We start from the raw sequence: 26455 nt of genomic DNA, 5'->3' as shown, positions 1-26455 counted from the left end.
TAGACATTTTAAGAAGTCATGTTTTTCCACTAGACTCTTCAAGCTGGAAGAGTTAATAGTCTTAATTCTGAAAGAACTCCATTAATAATGTGTTTAAGTATGGGATGCCTTGAGAGCCAGAAACCATTGTCTGTGGTTATTGAAAAGAGGCAAAAAGAAGAACACTAAGAAGAAGCAGGAACACTAACCCAAATTAAACCATGCTAATCTGAAGGGAGGTATGAAGCACTTAAATATCTTACCCCTAAAATTTAAATGTAATTCACAGTTAAACAGGAAGCAAGTAGAATGAGCTGAATAGAGAAGTAACTTGAGAATCTGAAGAGATGGAAAATTTCTAAATTGCTAGTGAGCCATGCTAGATGAACAAGCATATGGTTAGCACATGAATGAGGGCTCAGAAGAGATATTTGGCCTCAAAAATCAAATTGGTTATCTTGGATTAAGTTTGCAGTTGAAAAGCTGGAGATCTGATTTGTGTTACTTGTTTCTAACCTTTTAGTCTCATTTAGAGCAGATGTAAACTCAACTCTCATAAAATTCAAATATTTGAAATTCAGACAAAAAAGGGTAACCTTCACTAGTGACAAACAAATATGACATTTTGAAATGATATTTAATAGACCTTTATTAACACTGTGTTACCCAGTGGTGTTCATTGCATTCCTTACTTCTTATAGTTAATCATTAATCATCTGCTTTGATATACTAAATAAGAGAAAAAGCAAGAGAGAAGATAAGTTTTTAAGAGGTGTATTATTATATGACATGTTTTCTGTGCTGTGGTTATCCACTTAGAGTTTTTCTCAAAATTTAGTCATCTGCTGAGAAGGTCTTAAGGCTATATTATTCTCACAGTGTTTTAGAACTGATAAATATCAGTTTATAGTGTCTCGCTCTTCAGCTCATCTATAAATAACAAAAAAAAAAAAAGGAAAAAGGAAAAGGAAAAAGAAGAAGAAAAGGAAAAAGAAGGAAGGAAAAGAAGAAGAAAAAAAGGAAGGAAGGGAAGAAAAGGAAGGAAGGAAAAGGAAGGAAAGGGAAAAAGGAAAAGGGGAAGGAAGGAGGAAGAGAAGGAAAGGAAGGAAGGAAAAGGAAAAGGAAAGGAAGGAAGGAAAAGAAGGAAGGAAGGAGAAGGGAGGAGGAAGGAAGGAAGGAAAAGGAAGAAGGAAAAAAAGGAAAAGGAAGGAAGGAAGGAAGGAAGGAAGGAAGGAAGGAAGGAAGGATTCCCTGAATTCAGCAACTCAAAAATTTCATAATAGTTCTTGCCTGTATTTTTATCTATTTTCAGATGATTATAAAGTCTATAAAAATAATTTAATGAAAATTAGCCTTCTGCAGTACAACATCATAAGTTTTGCTGCGAGCACTAAAATAACTTTCAGAGATTGAAGTTTAGTTATTTTAGTGCAAAATATATTACAACTGAATATGGAATACCTTCGTGACTTGACTCCTAGGAAGTATGAAAGAGTTTAGATGAAATTTAACAATTTCTCTTGACCGCTATACTTATTATTTTTGTTGTTTTAATAACAGTAATATCAGTAACAATATTCATTTATACTATTTTGTTCTAGGCACTTTGCTAGACCTTTATATGTTTTATCCCTAATCTTCCCATTAGTCAGTCCTGAAAAGTAGATACTATTATTTCCATATTTACACATGAAGAAGCTGAGGCTGACAGTAGTTTAGTATCTTGTCCAACACACAGATAAGAAGTGGTTGAACAGGGATACTGGTTCAGGTTTGATTCTAAAGACTACCTCTTTCCATTATACCATAGGGATTTTTTTATGAACCTTAAATCCGAAGGTTTTTTCCCCCCCTTTCCTAGTACAGTTCCTTATTATGAACTATACCTATTATGAACATTCCTATGCCTATTATGAACATTCAGATATTTTCCTTAAAGAATCGCCTTGTCCCCATAAGATTGGTCCCTTTGCCTTAAGCTCATCTTAGACCTGTCTCTCTGAGAATAATGATAACATTTGATAGCACTTAAAAAACACTTACTATGTATGTCTTAGCTATGTATATATAATAGTATAACTCAATCTTCCTTATCCTATGAGGCAAAGTTATCGTTTGCCCCATTTTATGCATGAGCAAGCTGAGGCATATTCATATGACCTCATAATTAATCAGTGGCAGTGGTATTTGAACCTAAGTAAAATAGAGTTCCTTACCACACCAGTGCTTCTCATAATAGCAGAGAAAGATCGATGACAGGATGTCTGTGAAAAGCCTGTCCATCAACTGTGTTCCTCACCATGCTGTAGTGTTCACTGTGGAGCAACTCAGAGATGAGCATCCCACATTCATTGTGGCCATAATTCCACTTTCATGGAATGTGAGATGGAAGTGGAAACTAGATCTTTCTATAATTTACTGTGAAGTGTAACCACTCTGAGCATCATGTCTGCCAGTTCTCTTTTTTTTTCAGTTTCGTTGGTCTAGAGTCAGTTAGCAAGCTTCATAAGCTTTTAACATCCACGAAGGAGACGATATCATCATTCTAGCCTTTTTCATCTCTAATGCAATATTAGCTGAGCGTTTACTAATTGACTCATAAAACTCCGGAAATTATATTATTATTCTCATTTTAGACCATGGAAGATACTATGGCTATATAAGAACTTATTCAAGGCCACAGAAACAGTATTAGAACTTGGAAGCTCCTTTACATTGAGCATTTAGAGTATTGCCACTAGTCCAATCTCAGTTTCAGATCAGAATGTGTAGAGAAAGAAACACGAAAAGCTACTCATCTTAAACACACTTGTATGTTCCATACAAATAAAGACAAAAAATCCTCCTTTACTTTAGCTACTACTTTCTCTCCTCTTCCTTGTAGCCAAAATTCAAAAAGAATTATCTGTAGGAACTATCTCTATATTTTTTCTTTCAGTAATTTCTCGACTTACACCACTCTGGCCTTCAACTCAACCAGAATAGCTTTTCTTCAGGTACCAATAAATTGCCATGTCGCTAAACCAAGTAGGCCTTTTAATCCTCATTGTACTTCTTAGCAGCATTAAAAAAAGAAGCCTTTTCATTGAAAGGTGTACACATCATAAATATACAGCTTGATGAATTGTCATAAATACCCTCATGTAACCAGCATCCAGATTAAGAAAGAAAACATTTCCAATATCACAGAAGTTCCTCTCATGTCCTCCTCAATTCAAGAGATAAGACCATAGTTTAGTTTTACCATGTATAAATGGAATCATATGGCACATGCTATTTGTATAGCTTGCTCCTTCTTTCTTTCCTTCCTTCCTTCCTTCCTTCCTTCCTACCTACTGTATATTTTTGAGATTGATCCTTATTCTTATATATAGTTTATTATAATTCATTTATTCTCATTGCTTTATAATATTTCATTAAGTGGATATTTCACATTATTCATTTATGCCACTGTTTTGGGGGCAGGCATTTGGGTAGTTATCTCCACTGGGTTATTTTAAATACTTCTCAGCAGCATTCGACCCTATTGAAATCTATCTTGAAATGATCTTCCCTTGGCTTCCAGGATACCACACTCTCCTGGTTTTTCTCCTGTCTCTGTTGTGTTCTTCCTCTCTGTCTCCTTTGAAACTCATCCTTCTCTACCCAGTCACTAAATATTGGAGTTCCTTAGGGCTCAGTTCCATGTACTCATTTTGTCTCTTTGTATGTTCTTCCTAGGCATTCTCATCACACCTACAGCTTAAATGATCACCAATGTGATGGTGATTAACAAATTTATATTTCTCACCCGGTCTTCCAAAGTCAGCTCCAGGAGAGCCTTCTTATCCTCACCACTTAGAGGTCCCAAAGGACCTTAAATTCAACATATCCAAATTCGAATTCATATTCTTCCCTGCTATACCTGCTCCTCTTCTAAAGTTCTCCAATTCCATGAATGACATCACCATCCATTCAGTTCCACAAGCCAAATAGGAGATATTCTTGATATCTCTCGCCCTTGCCGACCTGTCCAAATCAATTCCTGTCAGTTATAGCTTCTCTATATCTTTCATTCATTTACTTCTGTCCGTTTTCACTGCCATCACCCTAATATAAAGCTACCAACTTCTGGAATCTGGATTATTGAAAAAGCCTGCAAACTGTGCTCCCATATCCACTTTCACTTCTCTTCAGTACACTCTCCATACCACATCAGATTAATCCTGTTTTTAAAACAATGTAAGTCTGATCAACTAATTTCCTTTTTTAAATCTTCCCAAATGAAGACCAAAATCTTTACTGTAACCCAATAGGCCTTATATAGTCTGATCCCTGCTTACTTTTTCAGTGTTGTCTTATATTATCCTGCCTCTTGTTCTCTAGCTACACTGGTCTTCTGTCAGTTCTTCTAAAGTACCATCATTGGGCCTTTGCAAATGCTATTCTCTCTTCCTAGAACAGCAGTCCTCCCCTCCTGATCTCCCCTGTATAATTCTTACTCATTCTTTCAACTCAGTCATTTCTTCAAAGAAGCCATTCTTTCATTGCATTTACCAAAGTTATGATTTTATATTTTATATGAGTGATTATTTCCCACTTTAAACTATAAGTTACACAGGGCAGATGTCTATTTTTGCTTATCGTTGCATATCTGATGCCTTCTGATAGTAGGTGCTCAATAAATATTGATTGAATGAATAAACCTTTCTGAGCTTCAGTTTCTATTCTTACAATTATCCAACATTATTTTAAGGTTCAAATAAGATATGTGGAAACACACCTTAAAATATGACACACTAAGTAAATATAAGGAATCGATATCATTATACCCAAGCAGATAAATTCTTGCTACTGAAAATTATATTTATTAAGTTTTGCTGTGATATTGGATTATGCAAACAAATGGCAAGAATTATTGTGATTTCACTTCTTATCCTCTGGGTCTATTGATCTGTCTTCCTTGTCATTCTGCCGTTACTGCTATAATTCAGGCTCTCATATCATTTTATCCTGCCTTCCCTGTTTCAGGTCTCCTTCTCTTGCTTTCCCTAGTTAATCCTCCCTTCTGCAGTTATCTTTGTTAAATGCATTTGTATCATTTACTCTCTTCAAATCTCTCCATGGTTTTCCATTGCTTATAGGATGTCTAAGTTCCTTAATGGAACATATATAACTTTTCATGATCTGACCTATGTCTCCCCTTCTGCCTGTGTTCTTCACCATTTTGTACCTTACCAGTCCAGCCCTCCAACACTAAACTACTTGTTTCTTAGTCTTCCGGCCAAGTTAGACATTCCCTCCTGAAGCTTTTATAAGGGGACTTACCACATTGGTAAAATTAGTTATTTACACTTCTTATGTACAAGTACATTTCACTACTTGTTTGTGTACCCCTCAAAGGCAGAGATACTATTTAGCTCTTTGTTCATGGGCACAAATCAGGTAGTTGACATTTATTGACAAGGCTGTTGGAGGAGAAAACTGACCTAGGAGCAATGAGAAATTGTCAGACTTTAAAGTATGAAAAGATGTGTGGGGTCAAATTCATGTTGTATAGTGAATTCTTTCTATTATTGTTGTTAAGACAGGTCAGCCGCAGGATCTTGCTGTTGTGTAGAGAGAAGAGTTAAAATGCATTTGACTTTGACTAGTTAGGCTTCTTATTGTGTCATCAATATCAGCTTAATAGATGTTTTTATTGCATATCTGTTTATTATATGACATGGAGTTTTACTTTGAGATTTTTATAAGGCAACTAGGGTAAATATACATGAAAAGTTAAAGATATGATAATGCTGATGTTACATAGTGTATAGGATGAGCCTGGTAAATGTTGAAGAAATTATTCATCTCTTTTTCAATTCTAAAGTCATTTTCACAGACTAACTCCTTTTTTTTTTTTTCATGGTCTTTTTAATCAAGCAAAAAGTTGTTATTTTTACTTGCAAATAAAGAAACCAAGCCTCAGAGAGGTATATGACTTTGCAAGAACACTAGAAAGTTAGAAAGGTGTGGAGTCTCATCTAGAACTCCATTTTTCTGACTTGTCTACAGAATGCCTCCCGTGGAACCAACCATGTGGCCTTTCTGGTTCATTAACACAATGCCGTTTGTGCTTTGATCTGTGAGAAAATTTTTAACTTGAGCCAAATTTTGTGAAAATTTCTAACCTTCAGTCAAAGTAGCACATTTTCCCTCAAATGCCACAGTTAAAATGAATGGATATAAACTAGCAAAGTCTTCAAATGTTCTTTACTTGGTAGAGACTAGTTAAAGTTTGGTGCATTTCCTGAGCTAGTTGATACTTGAGGCTCTGAGGAGATGAAACTAAATACAGATAAGGTTCAGTATAGTTGGGAGAAGGTGAGAGCAGAAAACTCCATTCTACCTCCTAGTTGAGTCCAGTTGTGATTACCACTGCTCCCGGTCATATACAGATATACACTATGAAAGATTCCCTGGGAGAGCATCCTCTTCTCACAGTATCCTCAAGGAAACGCCACTGTAGTAGAGAGTTGATCGTTGCCACTTGCCCCTTAGTTGCCTGTCTGTATCCAGAATGTCAGCCCACTGGTTCTTAAGCACCAAGGAACCAACCTTGGTGAATGCCTCCTGAGTTGGCAAAGCAAGAGGATGCCTTTATTATCCTGCTTTCCCAGCAGACTTCACCCAAGACTGCTATGGCATGGTTTTTTGTTTGTTTGTTTGTTTGTTTTTTCTCCGAGACTATAACTACTCTGAGTAAAGGTTTTAGTGTTAGGAAATTTGGGTGTGTTATTTTGGTCCTGTCAAATAGGTTTGAATGTCATTTTAGTTGGGAAAGAGTTCATAGGACATCATTTAGGAGACTATTGGATTAAGTGGTTGTGAAATATGTGAGTATCTTCAATGACAGAACATGGAAAAAGAGTGTGGTACATTGAAGCCTATAGGCCCAGCTCATAGTCTCCCCTTTGCAACTTTTTGCTTGTTTGACCTTGGACAAGTCATATAAATCCTCTGGACTTTGGCTTCCTTAGCTGACAGATGAGTTATATTAGAAAATATGCATGTGACCAGGTAATAAAGATCTTAAAAAAGTAACTTTAGACAGATTTACTAATTTTGCTAAGCCCATGTTTCCTCATCTGTCATATGGGAATATTAGCAGCTTTAGGATTAAATGAGTTAATGAATATGGATTTCCTGGCTAATTAAATTTAGTTTCTTTCATATGGGTGAAGAGATACAGATTGTGGAATCAGAACACCTTGAATTAGAATTAAATTTTAACCCCACAAGGAGCAAATAGTCTCTCAGGACTTATGTTTCCTAAAACAGGGGTAATAATACCTACCATATCGAGCCTTTATATTAATGGGAAGTGGGGGGATGAATTTAAAGTATCCGATGCATAGTAGATTCTCAATAAATATTGGAATTCTCTGCCTTTCTCTTTACCATCTTCCCTTCTCCCAACTCTAAAGTTTCTTCTAACTCTAAAATTCTCAGATTCTATACAATACTAATAAGTCTAAGCAAATGAAATGGTCCAATTAAAAATAGGTAAATTTCCAATAATATACAACTCCTGAAGACAACCTTACAAGTGTCCTTAAAAAAAAATTCTCAAATCAATTTTTGCTCTCATCTTGCTTAGAGATCTCCAAAGATTTTGTTTTATTTTTGAAGGAATATTTGAAGGAATATTTCTAACATTATTACTATATGTTGATCAAAATAATGTTGTATAAAATGATTTATTCCCAGCCTCTGGAAAAAATTTTTTCTCTTTTTAGTTTGGTTATACTCACATTAAAAGTTCTTTTTTGTTTTAACTATAGTACTTTTCAGTAAATTTTTTTGTCCAAAGTTACGGGTTGATTAGTTTTTGTAAAAAAATAAGACATAATTAGCATACAACATTATTCCCTTTTGAAGAGTTAACACTTTAGCACTGGTTTCATTTTACACTTGTTTTTTGGGGGGCATTGAATAAGTGCTATAGGTATGAATCTGTTCACTGAAGACATGCTCGACTCAGGAACAGAGCATTATTTTATCATGTAGCAATTTTTTTTAAGTTTATTGGATTTGAGGATTTTCCTATTTTGTTTTTTAACTTTTAATACAAAAGATTATTCTAGGGTAAGGGGTGTGTACATACAAGAACTAGTGAAGAAGTAAGTAAATATATACACCTGTATATAGAGGATTTACTTACTGGTTCTTGTATTTACCTGAGTATGAGTCCTAAAAAAATATAATAGTAAAATAATGCTATAATAGTAAAAAAATGTCTCCCAAATTATTTTTATGGGAGACATTTAAAATGTTAGAGTATTTCTGTGTGTTATATACATTACTGGATAGTTTCTATACCAATCTGAACACATTTTTCTTTGCTACATTATGCATCCTCATAAATTTGAGAACTGTTATACCTTACACAATAAAGTTGAAATGACATTTGAATTTCTCTAATTCCCATGAAATCCAAAGATGAAATACATTAGAATGCAAAGTTAATTGTATAGAAACATTAAATAATGAAACTGGTGTGCCTTTATCAAAAATGTATAAATTCAAATTATGTTGATGTTGAATCTGAGTGATCCATGTTTTGCTTATTTTGATTAGTGGTTTCAAGTCATCAGTGACTATTGAATTAAATTAAACCTGCCATCTTATGTCAGAATCCTTTTGGACCTTATAGTTTTTACTTAGACATGGAAGTCAGTCAGATAGTACTCTGATGATTGCTTTTAGTACTTCTTATTTCACTTTGAAATGATTTGATTTCCATGCTTTTCTTTTTTTTCCTAGACAGATTTTTATTTCTCTAGAAAATTACAAGTATATTTTATATTTTATCTTGGCAAGGAAAGTAGGGAAAGTGTCCATTTAAATTCAAGTAATAGACATTGTGTGGCTGGCCTATCAAAGTAACCTGCTAAGCCCTATGGGCTAAAAATGAGAATATAAGAGCCAGGCTGTATCCTCAAGGACCTTAGGTCTCAATACCTAAACACAGACACAGACAAAGACACAGGCAAAGTTAAAAGAACCACAAACCAAGAATTCTAGAGCTTCACAGTAAGAGTATAGGAGTTGAGCAGAAAGAGAAAAATCACTTGCCTAGAATAGGCCAGGCATGGATTAACCAGCAAGGTGAAATTCTTTTTTTTTGGTTTCTTCATAATACCCGTTTATGCTGCTGTGCCTAACTTGGTATCATTAATTCAGACTCTATTTTTCCCAGGAGGAAAAGCCATGACAAAATGCCCAGTAGCACTATGTCCTTGTGCTGAGACCAAAGCTGTTAGCATAACTGCCCGAGTTTTGCCAAGGAATTAGATGCTGCTGGAAAAATTTCCAGAGCTCTTATGTTTGCTCTCCAAAGAGTTCCACAGTGTTGTGGGGTAAATGGCATCCCACTATTGACTAGACATGTGCCAAATGGCTCGTTGGTACTCTTTATGCATGCAAAGCAGGCTTGAGATGTATCCTTGCATATTTGAAAGTTCTCTGGTTATGATGAGCTGAAGTCACCACTGATTAATACAGTAGCTCTCTAAAATAATGAGGTTTTTCCACTAGCAGAACCTCTTTATCAAATTTAAAATGAGGAGCAGCTTGAGGTAAAAGCACCTTTCTAACCTAAGATTTTGTCTTGATTCTCTGTGAATATGTTGTGATTATAAAATAAGGCAAAGGGCTTATTGCGATAAGATCCTGGGTTCTTATAAAAATTATTTCCTGTGTCAGCTTTATATGCTTGTTAATAAATGACTTTTTAACTGTTAGAAAAGTAAAGAAAACTATCTTGAGGTTTCGTTTTGGTTTTTATTTATTGCATAAGATACCGCTTCTGTATTTTGGCTTGAGAAAAATTTAGCATTTCTATTACACCATTCATGTATATGATGGTTTTAAAATTTGCGGAACTGCTAAGATAATAAAATTGTTGCCATGCCAAAATTACCATGTATCTACCAATGGATATGATTTCCTGCAAATAAGCAATTAATTTTTCTGTTGAATTCCTGCTCAGCATAATTATTTTGTCCTTTGCTTTTCATGAGTGTTTAATACTTCTAGAATCTGTTTCAAAGCCAGTCTCTACCATCTCTGGCTTGCATCTTCTTAGCCAGCTTGCTGGGCTTGCTGAGGCAAGGGAATTAGTGGGAGGGAGGTGGGGTGTGTGTGTGTGTGTGTGTGTGTGTGTGTGTGTGTGTGTGTGTGTGTGGTGTGAAACAACATCGAATGCCTTTTAACTCTGACCAGGTAATGAACACTGGGCATTTGTGAGTCAAATCGTGCATGTTGTGGCAGATACAGATCCATTCACTGTTGTTCTGTTAATGCACATTAGCGCTGATTATGAAATGGACATTTTTATTTCCCAGACTTTCTGGATCTTCATCTAAATAACTACAGCAAATAGTGAAGTCTCCAGAGCTTAGGCATCATTATTCAGTGTTTCCTTGAGTCCAAATTGAAGTAAAAATAGAGTAAAAGACCGTTTTATTTATTTTTAAAATTTTCTATCAGGAGAGAGTAATTAACTCAAGATCCACAATTAGCCTCACAGCAGTCCATATTAACCACTTCCAACCATCCCAGGTCTTTCAGAGGTGGCATAATTCTGAGATTATTTTGCACTTGAAACCGAGAGGCTTATAATAAGTAGCTTGAAACACATTTAACAGTGAGAGGTTTTTCCTTTTTCTTTTTTCTCTTTGTGTTAATGGCTAGCCTCTCTAATGATAATTTCCTGGTTTCCAAGTGAAAAAAAAAACAAACAAATATTAAGAGACAATGCTTCTTTTCTACGTATTTATAGAGCTATGTCTTTGCTTTAGCTGAGAATTTCATTATTGAGTTAGTTACATGACAAAAGAATTAACAAAATGAGTCAAATATTCAAGCTTTGTAGAGAACCATAAATAAAACTTAGGCCCACTTATCACCATTGCCTGCTGATGAAGTATAATTGCTGGCTCTTCTTCGTTTACCTTTTTTGGTTTGGTTTTGTTTTAAAGGAAATGTTCAGTTGCAGAACATTCCTGCATAATTCAGATATAACACAAAGCTCAACCCTGGGAACTTTTTCTGTGGCTCTCTGAATATTTTTTTATGCAACCTGTTTTTACAGGTTTAAATTACATTCTGTGACACTGTTTTTGTGGTTGAATTAGAAACTTTTTTTTTTTTTTTTTTTGAACCTGTGATAAGTAATTGTCACAGTTAGCGCCCTGGTACAATGCTAATTTGAAGTGACATGTCCATACTGGCCCTCCGTAACATGAAGAAGCCTAACAGGTGTGAGGGGTGTGGCTTCCCATGGGCTCTGTTGAACTTCTAACCAGAGAAAAATAGCAGAAAAAGTGAAATGAACCTTGAATAAAGCTGTCAGCAGCAATTATCTCAGCAACACTTTGTGGGGAGATAAAATAAGCACTGGTGCTTTTATAACCTGAACACACTGCACCCAAGATAGATTTTTCACCCATTTAACATAAACTGCTGAATACCTTTCAAGAGATATTTTCATAGGGCCTAATTAAACAATAACAACAATAACAATTATCATGAAATATAAATTGTTAGAAGACATGCATTTTTTAAAAAAAATTTTAACACATGGTTTTTTTTTGGTGTTTAAGTAGTTTTGGTAACAGAAATTTTTTTCCACAATTCTTGTTTTGGTAAGCCAGTATGATATGAAATCTCAAGTAGTGTATAGAAAATTATATTATCTTCTGAAAGTACCCTTTTCCAGTTAGAAAGATGCTTTAAAGTTTAGTGTTCAGATACTTTGAGAGGTGTATGGTAGATTGGGCTGGCTCATATGAAACAGGATAATATATATTAATGAGCTGAATGAATTAAGTCATTATATCAACACTGCGGCATATACATCCTTGGAGAGGTATAAAAGCACTATAATTCTTGAGTGAAATAGGACCCAGGGAAGATCTGATAAATCTTTTGCAGTCTGTTCTCCAAGCACCATCCATTATGATTTTTTTTGACAACGGTATTTTAAAACTATAATTTAATTTACTTAAAAAATAATTCAAATGACATGAGAAGTATAGTAAAATTAAAGTGTGATTTTTCCTAACAAATTTCTAAGCTATAGAAGCTAACTGTGCAAAAAATAGATGAGATTTTGCAACATAAATGACTATTTTTTTTCATCCTACACCCTAAAATAGAGTTATGATGTCAGGCAATCTAATGACATCTAGAGACTTTAAAATTTTTTTCATAATTCATGTTCCCACACCCAGTAAATCAGAGGCTTAACAAGCTAGCCAGGTTGGTTCACATTCAAAGTGAAGGTGATGTCATTAAAAAAAAAAAATACTTGGAGTCCACATATGTTAGTCCTGACTCTGCTATATTTATTAGCTCTATGATCTTGGGTGAAAATAAGAGTCTCTTTTTTTTCCCCCGCTGTTGAATGGGTCTGTGATAAACTATGCCAAGTACATTCTTACTAAGGGTAGAACAAAGATTAGATGTAACAGAATAAAATAGAGCTAGCATGGTCTACACTTTATTCACAAACCTATAGCCTAGGAAACCATTAACTTCATCAAAGCAGAAACTGTTCAGCATTGGCTGTATTCCTAGCACTCAGCTGAGTTCTGACTATTAAAAAAAATAGTCATTTATGTTGCAAAATCCACATAGTGGATGCTCAGTAACTATTAGTTAACTGAATGAATAATAGTATTTTGCACTCGACTGAAAACAAGTTTAGTACTATTTATTTGCCTATTCCTCAGAGTTATATAGCAAAATTTCTACCATTAACTATGTGTGTGTGTATAAATATACACACACATATACACTCTTTAGTCTTCACAACAATCTTATGACTTAGAACCTTTGTAGAGGAAGGAATTGGGGCACTGAGAAGATAGAGTTGTCCAGAGTTAAACAGCTATTAGCCAGCAGAGCCAAGATTTCAAACATGGGCAGTATAGCTTTGGAGTCCAAGTTCATAATCACTCTGCTTTGACACTTCTCCAAGAAAGTATAGTGACATCTGATTACCGAAGCGATTGCCTTTCAGTGACAGATTTTTTTCAGAAACTTCCTTGTAGGTGTAAATGATTTAGGAGACATTTGCACTTATAAAAAAAAAAACGCAACAAATGGGATTTGTATTTTGGGGTGATATTCCTTCCTTATTCCTCTGTCTCACCTTCTAGAACAACAGGTCCCCTGATCCACTGTACCCATTGAAGCATTGTCACTGCCTTTCTTGGGATTACCTCTTCCTCAGTGACAGAAATGTCATATAGGGCCATGGCCTGGGCAGACTTCCACGATGTAGGCTACCAGAGTTTTGATCCCTAGATCTTTGGCTTTCCCCTCAGTTGGGTCCAGTTCCTGGGCCAGGCTTTATTCCTTTAACCCAAACCCTGACCTTCCTAGATAAGACCTCTGCCTCTAAAATCCCCACTGCCTACTTCTACTCAGCTCCCACCTGGGAAACTAAAAGGTGTTTATTTCTGGAAGATTTGTACAGGTGTGTCACTGGATATGATTGACTACCAAAAGGCTCCAGGTGTTTTAGAGAACAGAAAATTTTGAGGTTGGTAAGGTTATAGAATACTTTCAGGAAGAGATTGAGCTGAGTTTTGAAGAAGTGCTTTTACTTACTTTTCTCACATGATCCGAACATACCTATGAAGTGGACAGGTGGAAAAAAATGGGGAGGGAAACTCAAGTGCAAGAGTAATGGCATGAGCAAAAAAGTCTAGGATTAGGTGAGTACAAGGCATATTTTTTGAATCTATGAGCAACCAAACCTGAATACAAGATTAAAAAAAAATAGTAGGGGATAATAGCTGGAAAGGTGGGTCAGGTTATGTGTCCTTGAAACATTCGTTCAAAATGAGAGAAAAGAACTTTGAAATCATCTAGTCCAGTTTTTGTTTTTGTTTTTGTTTTTTCATTTTATAGATTATAAAACTTGAGAAAAGGGAGGTGGATCAAGGTTACACAATGAATAAGAGGCAGATTTAAGATTATAACCCAGGTTCTTTTATCTATCTATAGTATTTTTGGATTAGCCCACCAGTATTTTTACACACATGGAATCATATCACAGGCAGCATTGATGGGAAAAGTCATATAAAGGCAGCCTGCAGCCTTAAGACATAAAAGAACAATAGTTATTTGCCTTAATGATGGTGACAGAAGAGAAGTAGCTTACAGGCTAGTTAAGTGTATTTAAGCTGAAAGTGCCCAGTGGGCTTAACTGGTTTCCCAAACTCACTGCAGCAGGTAGGATCACTCCTTTCCTCTGCCCGCAATAACCTGTTTTCCTATCTCTGAGTCTTGCTTAAGTTCACCTCATGGGAATTAAATGAGAAACCTCTAGTAAGTTCCACTTTTGGAAATCACTTATAACATATCCTTTAAAAAATCTCAGTCATTAACAAGTAGTGAATGTCAGAGATGAGCTCTTAGACACACTCAGAGCCAGAATATATCTAATTGTACTCTACTGGGTGACACTAAGAAGAATGTCATACAAGCTCTTGAGAAGAGATAAGAAACCCCTAAATAAACTTACTTGGTTCACCTAGGAAGACAGTATTTTGTTAAGTATTGGTAAGCATCTTCTGGATATCTTTGGTGTTGAAGAGATTAAGTAGTACATTTGGTTGTTCTGTGTATGTTTCAGAACATAAACTAATTAAGTTAAATGTAGTTGACAAGGAGTTATAAAACACTTATACCAATAAACACTTAACTGATACCAATCTGTCATTTAGGCTTAAATTCTTAAAGACAAATAATTGGGCATTGCCTCTGAAAACACCTATATGATAATCCTTCTTTCTGGCAAAGAGCCAAAGATGAAGTGTTGTGTGTGTGTGTGTGTGTGTGTTTTTAGGTTTCAAAATTAATTAAGTCCACTATGCTAGGTACTTTTTTACGTGTCATCTTTTTAATGTCAACAAAGATGTAATTCCCATTTCTCAGATGAGAAAACTGAGGTCTTATGAGGTCAAGCAACTTCCCTGAGAAATGACACTAAATATCAAAGCCAGGATCCAAGCCAGATTGTCTGCATCCAAGTGCCTGATGTATATTAGAAACTTAATAAATGTTTATTGAATGATTAGTTTTAGACTCTGAGTTAACTATATGGTTAATATTACTTATTCAGCAACTAGGTCTAAATTATGAAGTAATTACGAAAAAGAAAGGCAAAGTCAAGAGCAATCTGCACATTTATAACTATTTTTGCCCTATCACCAGTCTTGCGGGTTAGAAGCAATATCTTTAATAAGTTCTTTTCCTTCTTCTGCCCTCCACCAGAGGGTGCTCATAAGCAACTAAATGACGAATAGTAGGGACAAGAACTGAGAGACAAGTACCATTTTAATTCACAGCATAGATTATTGGTTTCTATGCAGAACTCTTGATTCACTGGAATACCTTCTTTGGTTTAAAGTTCTCTTGCAAATAACAACTTGTCTGCCTTCCTGAGCTAATATCTTTGTATAAGTAAACTTGACCATTCTCACTAAATAGGTGTGAGAAAAACTATTCCAGTAGCCAACATTAGGCTAGTCTGCTAGGGCTATATTTCTTATGTAACTTAATGCTCTTCAGAAGTATTCTAGTATTCTGAAGTAGTTCAGAAGCTCTTCTGGTGTACACACTAAAATCAAATAATCTGAGAATGTTATTATCTATATATTTAGTTTATAAATATGTAGTTACACTGGACAATTCTTTATTTCCCTATGGTGTAATATGATTTTAGTGCTGGGATGCAATGGAAGATTTAAAAAAAAAAAAACTTCTGTGTTCAGCAACCTCTTTTTTGATAGAAAACTCAAGATAATGTTGGACCATTGCAGGGAAGCATGAGGGTGAGCAATTGTAATGTGGAAAAGTAGCATCAGGTGATTTTTGTTTTCAAGAATCCCATCAGATTAAAAGAAACAGCAGTAAAAACAAGTCAGGAGCATTTTAAATTATTTATATATATTTTTTCTAATATTTTTAAAAGAAATTTGAGATAATTAAACCAAGAGAGTTATTAGTATTTTACAGCTAACTTAACATCTCTAAAGAACATAGTTAAGGTTATTTAGTAGAAAGTCCTCAGTTTAGGAGTTAAGAGAACATGCTTGTGCTATCATTAAGCTGATGTGTGACTTGGGGCAAACAACTTTACCTCCCTACATCTTAGTCTCCCCCCACCTCGCCCCACTTGTTAAATGGGAGGATTAGACTAGATCTTGTGAGGAAAGAAACTGCCTTTCATTTGGAATCGGTTAGGGATGGTGAGACTACTGATAAAAGTTTAAGAGTAGGCTGCTGATAAACTTCTCCCTGGAGAGTCTCACTGCCAGCTTGAAATGGATTGGGAGATGCTTGACAGGGAAGGTATGGCAGTAGCACTTAACTCAGCTAAGGCTCCTAGATGTGGGGTTGGGATACCAGAAATTGATGAATTCTAAAGACCCTCCCAACTCTTAATATCTTATGACTCTAAAATGAAGCCATCTATAGCAGCCGTCTTTGTTTCTTCTAATTCTGCTTGCTTGCATGATAGCATTCGTATTTATGTACATAGCGAAAAGCCTCAGAATTTGTTAGTTGGTATTTATTTCATTAAACCTTACCAACTTCCCAAATCAATTGAGACTGTAACACAGCAAGGCCAGGCAGAGAACACAGTTTTCGTAGATAATTGATCTTGACCTGTACATCTCTTTATAATATTCCTTCGGTTCCAGATTATTATTAGTCACTTCCTTTTTAACAGTGTGCTTTTTTATGAGGTGACTAAACTGCTATTTAACCCTGCTACAAGAATGTGGCAGTGGGCTAGTCCAGACAAGTGGATGTGCACTTGGTAACTAACATTCTTAATAAGCTTGCTTCAACCTGCCACAAATTAAAGCTCTGTGACTTTTCTAGTACATAAATGATTAAAAAAAAAAAAAACAACTTTGGATTGTGAATAAATAAGCGTTTTGATTTGCACTCTGGTTGGCAGTAAATGAAACTCAGCCTCATGATTCAGTTTGGCTTAAAACTACTTTAATAATCTGTCTAGCTGAACAGTGAGCATCTGAAAATTTTAAAGGGGTGATCCAGCAGTCATCTTAAGGGCTCCTTACTCATAAAAGACTTTGTGTCAGTCAGAAATGCGATATAATTGAAAACTTCATGATCTTTGGAGTCAAATTTGGTTTGCCATTTAGAGTTGATTGTATATAAGTTATTCTACTTCTCTAAGGCTGTTTTGTGTTCAGTGCAATCATGATTATCTTTAATTTGCAGGATTAATATATATATATGTCTATATGTATGATAGACATATATTAAGTACTTAATATGTAGTTCCTGACAAATTGATGGTATATAGGAGTAGCTGTTTTAATTAATCCAAAGAAAGTAATTATTGATTATTAGACCATAAGACAACACATAGGAGGGCCTTAATAGCTGTTCGAATGCTTTTTAAATGGCTCTGAGTTAAAACCGCCTGAGTTTGAATTTTGACTAACTACTCAGTAACTGTGTGACCTTGGGCAAGCTTCTTAATCTGCGTAAGGTTTAGTAGTCTCATCTTTAAAATGGGGATTAATAATAATACCTGTCTGGCAGGGTTATTGTAAGAATTTAATGGGGTATGCATATAAAACATTTTGTATAATACCAATATATATTAAACTCTCAATAATGGCAATTATTAAAATATTTTTTAAAATACAGAGTGGTTTCATGGGTACATATATATATTTCAAAACATAAAATTATATACTTCAAAATATCTTTAGTTTATTATAGGTCATTTATACCTCAATAAAGCAATATGCAGGGATATGGTGTGTAGTGTAGGGGTGTATATCTATCTATCTTCTTTGTATTGTAATAATCATAATAAATGCTGGTGCCTAGTAAAATTCTCAAACCTGGATGGAATTAATTATGCTGGTGCCTTGTCAGGGTGATGACAAGCTTGAAATATGATTTTAAAAGAAGTTCTTGTTTTATTTTAGAACACAAGGGAATTTTATTTTACAAACTGATTTTTAAAAGATACAGATAGTAAAGCTGTAGTTTCAGAATTGTTAGGTTGTGTTATTAATTATGTCACATGCAGGGTGAGGATCCTGCAGGTGACTGAACTGAATCTTCTTAGTGACATATTAAGTTCAGAGTCCATTGAGCTGGAAGGCATCTGAGAGGTCAATCATATGGGTTGCTCCTATATTTTACAAAAGAATATATTAAGGCTCCTGATAACTAGCCCACGGTCCCATAACTCAGTTTCCTAAATTCTAGTCCAATACTCTTAAAATGTTATAGTCTTTGAATCTACAAGGAAGAAAGACAAGCTGCAAGTGTGTATTTAAGAGAGGGCTAAAATTTGGCTAGAAAATAACAAATACTTTCAGGAACTAATTCATATTTTTAAAGAAAGCATTATTAAGAAAGGCCTTATAAAACACCCTGAGAGATAAGCTTAAAATAATAAGACTGTGTTAATGACTTGTCAGAGATAGCCAGTGATCAATTTTGATGGTTTACAGGAGTTGTCTTTTGCACATTGTCCTAATATTTAATTTAATTTGTTTATAAGAAAAACATTATATGCTTTCTTAACTATGTAAGGGGAAACATTGAGACACTTCTAAAACTTTACAAAACTGTGCTTTTGGGGCTTCTCAGTTATCTTCAAATAATTGCCATTATTATTTATAAAAATTAGTTTCTTCTGTATACATTGCATGGTTCAGCAATTCACAACTCCTTTTGAATTGTGAGTTTGTGAAAAAAAATCATTAAAGAATCACAAAGGGTCTTTATTTATATGGGTCCTGTCTATTGACATTGGTCTTTCAAAATTAATATTGAGAAAAAAAATAAATGTTTAAGATAACAATAAATCTGTTATATGCATTTTTATGAAAAGTAATTTTCTAAAAAATGAAATGAGTAAACTGATGTTTTACACTTTTGCAAATTTCCTTGGTATCTGACTTCATAAAAGGCAACTGGATTCTTGTATCTTCTGCATTCAACCTGTCGTGATATATTGTTTTGGTTAAAGTATATGAAGAAAATCTGGCCTCATACAGATCCGTAGTTGGAAAGGGAGGTTTAACAGGTTTGTTTTTTTTTCAGATAATTGTGGATATTCTTCTTTGATACTAAACAATAACTCGACAAGTGATAGTTTTCTAAAGGTTAGTTTCAGTGTGGTATCTGGAGCCATACCAATGTGCTTTTGGTACTTTGGTACAGTAAGAGCCATTGGTTTCTCGCACTTTGAATAGATCCTTTGCCCGTACATAATTTTATAACACTAAGCATTCTTCATTCATTTGGAGAGTATGGGTCCTCTGAGTTATGCAGATTTTCTAATGTTGATGATTTCATTATATAATATCAAAAAATACATCTGTTAATATCATCACTAACCTCATTAGAAAAATCTTTAAGCATTGGGAAGCTGTTGAGCTCATAATGGCTAGTAGTTTTACAAAATTTTAATTTTTACTTGAAAACTCAAATTTTGTCACTGGCAATTAATACTGTCAGACCTGTTCCTTGAAGTGAGTCTTGCTTCTTTCATTTTGGAAGAAAATCCTGTCAAATACCTAAATCCAAATAACCAAAGTTTGTCTGCCAGTCACTTAAGTAATAATAGTGTTCCATGAAAAAAATAGCTCATTCAGCATACAACTCAAACAATTACAAAAGTGTGTTTTCCTCAACACAGCCATTATACTCTGCTATGCTGTGGGAGTGCTTTATGCATGTTTCCCATTTATCACATAGGATATTTAAAAATGTATACTCAAGAATCAAGTTTAATTAAAAGCAATAATTTTTACTAATTCAACAGGGACATTCTTAAGTGAAACTGGCATTTTTACAGTGAATACATGGCCCTGGAGACTTCACATTTTGGTGCCACTTCTTTGATTTATGTTAATGTACCAACAGTTTTACTCACCATTGCTTTTTCACCATCAGTGTAAAAAAAAAAAAAACAGTGAAAAAAGTCAATTTTCATTTAAGTATTATTATCAAAATTATTTTGACATTGTGGAGTTCCTAAAATCATCTAAAGAACCCTCTGTCTGTAGTCTACACTTTGAAATTATTAGCATAGTTAATATGTTCCTAAGAAAATACTAAATACTTCTATAAGAAGAAAAGAAAAAATTTCAAATAGATTTTAGGAGTATTCCTTAACAGATGGACTATCTTCTCTGGCAAATGTATCCTCACAGAAAGCCTATTAGGAAAGTTAATATTTTTATAGAGAATAAATTTGAGGTTTGAGTAGCTCAAACCTCAAAGCTCAGAAGATAAGCCACAAACTGGGAGAAAATATATACAAAAGGTACATCTGATTACGGTCTATTATCCAAAACATACAAAGAACTCTTAAAACTCAACAATAAGAAAACGAACAACCCATTTAAAAAAAATGGGTCAAAAGCCTTGAAAGACACCTCATCAAAGAAGATAAACAGATGGCAAATAAGCATATAAAAAGATGCTTCACATTATTTGTCATCAGAGAATTGCAAATTAAAACAACAATGAGATACCACTACACACCTATTAGAATGCCCAAAATCTAGAATATAGACAACATCAAATGATGGAGAGGTTGTGGAGCAACTGGAAGTCTCATTCATTGCTGGTGAGGATGCAAAATAGCATAGCCACTTTGGAAGACAGTTTGGCAGTTTCTTAAAAAACTAAACATAACTTAACCATATGATCCAGCATTTATGCTCCTTGGTATTTACCCATAGTAGTTGAAAACTTATATACACACAAAAACTGTACACAAATGTTTGTAGAAGCTTTATTCACAATTACCATAACCTAGAAGCAACCAAGATATCCGTCAGTAGGTGAATGGGTAAATAAACTGTGGTACATCCAAACAACGGAATATCATTCATCACTGAAAGGAAATGAGCTCTTAAAGCCATGAGAAGACATGGGTGAACTTTAAATACATATTACTAATTGAAAGTGAACAATTTGAAAAGGCTATATGCTGTCTGAGTTTAACTATATGACATTCTGGAAAAGGCAAAACTCTTCTCTTATCCTCAGGAATTATTAGTAGCCATGCTGGTGGTTAATGTTGATAACTAGAGACAAGCCCATTAAGGAGTCAACCATCTGTAGTACCACATACTTTCAGTAACTGCTTTCCTCTAGCTCCTCCTATGACTGGGCTGTATGCAAAGGTCACAGTGGGATGTTAATCACCATTTCTCTCCTCTAGGCCCTAAAAATAATGATATATGGAATGATAACAGCTCTTCTGCCTGTGTCAGTATAGTTTCAAAGCCAGCTTTTACTTACCTTATCACATTTAAACCTTTTAAAAGTCCATCGAGGCAGTTACGGGAGGGATTACTCAGTTTAATTAATTAATAAATGATGAAAGTCTGGCTTAGAGAAATGACTTTTCCAAGATCAGGAAGCTAGGTAGTACTTGAATCAAGGTTATTCTGGCTCCTGGTCAAGGTTTCTTTCCATTATGTTACACTGCTTCTGATTGTCAGTGACATTTACCATCATTACTATTTCATTGCCAGAGAATTTCACGGTGGGGGAGGAGGATATTGTGAAGGTAACGTGGCTTGAAATTTAGCCCGTGCTTCTTATCCAACTTTGCTTTATTTGTACTGAAATGAAATAAATCGAGCTAATTGTGACAATCATGTTAATGAATATGACTGAATAGAAATGACAGAATCAATGCATTTTGCTTTTTAAAAAAAGTTAATCAGGTCTTCTAACATTTGTAAAGTACGATGCCAAAAAGATCTTGATGCAAAAACAAAAATCTTTAATCAGACTAAATAAAACAATAATCAAATACATATGATTTTTTTCAGTATAATCTATATGGCAGCATACACCTCACATGATAGAAAATACTGGGTACTTATTTGACATTTGCATTTTCCATTCCAATATTTGTCTTCAGATAATTAGCTAGCCTGATTATAACACATGTTTGAATTGTTTTTATGAGCAACCCACTATTGTGTCTTTGGCTATCCCTATGAATTAATTTACAGGTATTTTGGTTTCCTCGTATATCAGTTTAACACATCTCCAAAAGTTAGCAATGGATGTTTTCATTGTGCTACTGGATACCCTATTTTATTTCTAATAATAATAAAAGAAACTTCACTTTATATCATTGTTACATTAAATAGACATATGTTTTATTTCGTGAACAACAAGGAAAAACACCATCTTTGGGCTATTTAATAGTGTTTTAATTCCTCTATGTAGACAAAAGTAATAGGCACTCATATTTGCCCAAATTTAATTTAAACCTCAAAATAGTTATTTAATATCTGACCTACTATAAACTTTAATTAAAATATGTATATTGCTTTAATTAAAATATATATATGTATATTCTGTCTAAACTAGGCAGATTCTTTGGGTAGTGTTTTAGATCATAATAGTAATAAGAACAGTAAACTGAATGTGTGCCAGGTACTGTGCTAGGTGCTTTACATGCATTATAGATTCATAGTCTATACTTATGATCTGAAATTATGGATTAATATTGATTAAAGCATAAATGACATAGTTACTATATGTGGAAACTTATTTTAAAAATGCTTTCAGCAAATACTCCATTAGGTACTCTCCAAAAAAGATTTATAGAGTACTGCCCTGGGAATTAGAAAAGTGAGGTATTATTCTAATAATCCGAAAAGTAACAGACATGCGAGTGGTGGGGGGATGTATATGATAGCTTTATTTTAGGCTTGTTAGAGTTTCCTGGAGCCCCAGTCTATTGTCTAATGAGTAATAGCCTTGACTGTTGTCACATCTCACATATGGAAAAATTTCAAATGTTTAGAGCCTTCCAGGTAATGTAATACCTGGGTTATTAGAGTGGTCTTTCAGAAGTTAGCTTCAGAAATAATAGAAAATATCCAAAAAGTAAAATCCTTTTGTGAAATATGGTATCATTTTATTTACAAATGACGGATTTTACTTTTTGCAGATGTGTCTTGCTGAATCAGGGCTCTCTTATCCCTGCCATCGGCTGACAGTGGGAAGAAGATCTTCACCTGCACAGACCCGGGAACAGTCCGAAGAGGTAAGCCTATTTACCAGCTTTTCAATGAACAGAAGGCCTATCCTCTACCTACCTGCCCACTTCCTGTTCTTTTTTATCTGCCATAGCAATGAATAGATAAAGTTAATGTAGTGTGAATAAAGTCTCAGTAAATTCTTGAAGGCGGAAACTTTCCATGCGAGGTTATTACTAATGTGCTCTTTTTTTTTTCTTTAAGTTTCATGTTTCAACAGACAGAATTTGGGTGGATTGGTTGAAATGATTTTTACTTAGAACTGTCAGATTAACAAAGGGATTTTCTTTGCTGCTGATTATATAGTTGAGTACATTTATTAGGATTGATCCTGAAGTCCTTTAACTCATTGAGTTGGTACACCTTTGAGCCAGGCATTGTGCTTGATACTAGGTAACAAAAATGAATAACAGTGTACCTGCATCAAGATGCTCAGAGTCAAAGGTAATAGATAATAATAATAACAATGTAATAAAGGTAATAAATGCTAGCAGTTAGAGCAGCAGGGTGCTATAGAAACAAAGAAAAGGAGCAGATAAGATTGAACATGTTCATGTGTGTGATGTGCCTGTGTCTGTCTTTGTGAGTCTCTACGATATTAAAAGGCAATATCTTTTCCATGGCTACATGTGTCCAACTATGACTGGTTATAAGGAAATGGGGTAGTGAGCCTTAATATTACAGTTTATCCATTTGAAAAGTTATCCATTTATTGTGCTCCTACTATGTGCTAGGAAAAGTCATTACCATGACATAAAAAGTGTATGCAACAGAGGTCATAACTTAATAGCACAGAAAAAGTTTATTTACATCAGTGTTTTTCAGGCTAGAGCATGATCCAAGTATTTAAAGGCTTAGGCTGATTTAGTAAAACCATTTTCTACTTACATTCTATACAAAATATGGTTGCAAATTTTTGTTGAAACTGACCATATATTTTGGACATATTATGGAAGCTGTCACAGCACCTCTCCAGCCATCCTCTGAATATATATTTCTGTCACTTAAATATGTGAAACAGAAATGAGACTACATAAATGAAATTCTAGTCTATGATCATCCTATGAAAATGATAATTTGCTACTTTGGTTTTTAACATTTTTTTTTAGAAATTCACAAAGAAAGAAGATTTTTCCCCTTGCTACAAATACTACAGTACTATTTTCTTGGGCCTCTAAAAATGTTAATTTCCTTTAAAAAGCCCATACTGTTTTCCCCAATATTTTATCTTACTAATCCTCTTCCTAGCTGCTTGGGTGGAACAGTATAGGGACCCCCTGGACCCAGGCTCCTTGGGAATTGTCTAATCCTTAGTTGACAGTGGAGGAATACCCCAAGAATAACAAAAAAACAAAAAACAACAAAAAAACCCACAAATTTTAAACATAGTTAATGTTAAAACCATTATAACTTCAATTAAGGAAACATCTGTTGAATGCTCATTATGTGCTAGTTAGATGACTGTAAACTGTTAATTTTCATATTGTATAATTAATGAGAAAATTGAGGCAAGCACCAGAAACTAGGGGAGCACAAATATAGGGGTGTGGTATAATTTTCAAGAATGTTTGCAGGCAAAATCCTTGTTTGCCTTATCCATCTCACACTAGCCCGAATACCTAGTGTGCTGCCTGGCACATACCAGCCATAGAAAAAATATATGTGAATGAATACTTTAAAAATTAAAAGAAGAAAAGCTACAGGAGTTGACATCCAAATCGAATTATAAAGAATGAGTCACAGTCAGCCACATGAAGAAACATGGAAATGGTATTCCATTCAGAGGAAACAGTATGATCTGATTAGTAAATGGGGACAGAGCAGTGCCGTTTGGTGTTTGTGCAAAATAAAACAGAAGACAAAGATATGGGATGAGGCCAAGGTGAGTAGGTCTTGTATGTCTAATGGAGAACTTGTACTCTGGGGAGCAATAGAAGACAAGTGGGGAATGGTTTGGGGGTGTTTGTTTGTTTGTTTGTTTTTTCCCAAATCCACATTTTAGAGAAGAGCACTTTGGCTGCTATGCAGGGGCTAGATACAGACGGAGAAATCAGATATGAATCTATTGCACTGGTATAGGCAAAAGATAATGACTTCCTGAACTAGAACGTCAGTAGTAGAAAGAGAGGAGGATAGGGATTCAGGAAATGTTTTAGAAAGAAAATTATAGGACTAGTAACTAATAGGATCTGTGGGAGAAGAGCGATATTTAGGTTTTGGCTTGAGTGACTAAAGATTCATTCAGTATTCAATAAATTCTGATTATATACCTGCTCTACACCTGGTGCTGGTGTAAGTGCTGGGAATATGGCTGTGAACAGTCTTTCCATAAAGGGGTTTGTACCTAACAAAAAAATAAAAGTGAATGCAGATAATTGCCAAAAATCTTTATTCCAATTTTTAAAACTCGATGAGACACATATTTAGCTTGTCTGCCTGTGGTGCAATGCTACATACTGTTGGCTCCTAAACTACAGTTCCTCAACATCCCTATGTGAATGCCCACTGCAGATTCGCTCTCTACAAAACTGCACCTACCATGTCTCCCCCAAAATCTATCTCCTCACCCATATGAATGCTTATCATCAACTCAAGCCAAAAACTTTGTTTCAGTCACTGAGGGACTTGCTGTTCTTTGAAACTATTCCTTCCAACTGATCTAATACATCAAGATTTTTAGGATCCTTTTTTTTTCTATTCATATAAGGTTATTTTCACATTAGCATCAAATTTGTTACATTACTTTGTTTGTTGAGAAGTTTCTTGCTATTAGAGTTTATGTTCTGGCCATTACCTGGATTTTACCCCATCTAACCTCTCCAGCAACATGGGTTAGGTAGAAGGGGTCTCGTGCATTTTACCCTCCCCCTCTCTATTGGTTCCTTTTCTTCATCCTAAAAACATGTTCCAGTCTTCTCATCCTAAAAAAAATATTCCTTCAAACCAGGCTTCCCCTCAAGCTTTAGCTTCATCTTTCCTTCTTTTTTTTTTCCCATAGTCAAGCTTCATAGAGTAATCTATATTAGATGTCTGTTTCTTCATCTTCTATTAACTTAACTTACTACAACTTGGCTTTTTTCTACCATGTGACTAAAATTGAATATAACTATTAGAGTTAGATAATAGTTTTTGTAAGAGACCATGCTACACCATCTCTTTTCATTTTCACAGCCACCTTTGTGGGTCAGTATTAATCACATTCTACAGTGGGGATGCAAAGGCATACAAAAGATGGATGGTAGAGTATTCAATGCCAAGTCTTTTGATTATTAATTCAGGCTTCTTCGTTGTGTTTTTTGTTGTTGTTGTCATAATACCATAGCTATCTCTTTCTTAATCCTCATTCTACT

At 34.7% G+C, this 26455-nt stretch overlaps 1 protein-coding gene across 2 annotated transcripts in view; it reads left to right on the top strand.

Annotated features, from left to right (window-relative positions):
• FAF1 (Fas associated factor 1) overlaps window positions 1–26455 on the top strand; it is a 354641-nt gene that overhangs the window by 202218 nt on the left and 125968 nt on the right. For both annotated transcript variants that reach the window (XM_039885738.1, XM_039885744.1), the window contains exon 9: window positions 23018–23113. In XM_039885738.1, coding sequence (XP_039741672.1) covers window positions 23018–23113 — 96 coding nt within the window. The remainder of the gene's footprint in view (window positions 1–23017; window positions 23114–26455) is intronic.

Source organism: Pteropus medius, unplaced genomic scaffold (genome assembly GCF_902729225.1).
Source record: "Pteropus medius unplaced genomic scaffold, Ma_sr-lr_union100, whole genome shotgun sequence".
NCBI lineage: Eukaryota > Metazoa > Chordata > Mammalia > Chiroptera > Pteropodidae > Pteropus > Pteropus medius.
Note: the sequence above shows the minus strand (reverse complement) of the source record. Positions and strands in the feature narration are given on the sequence as shown.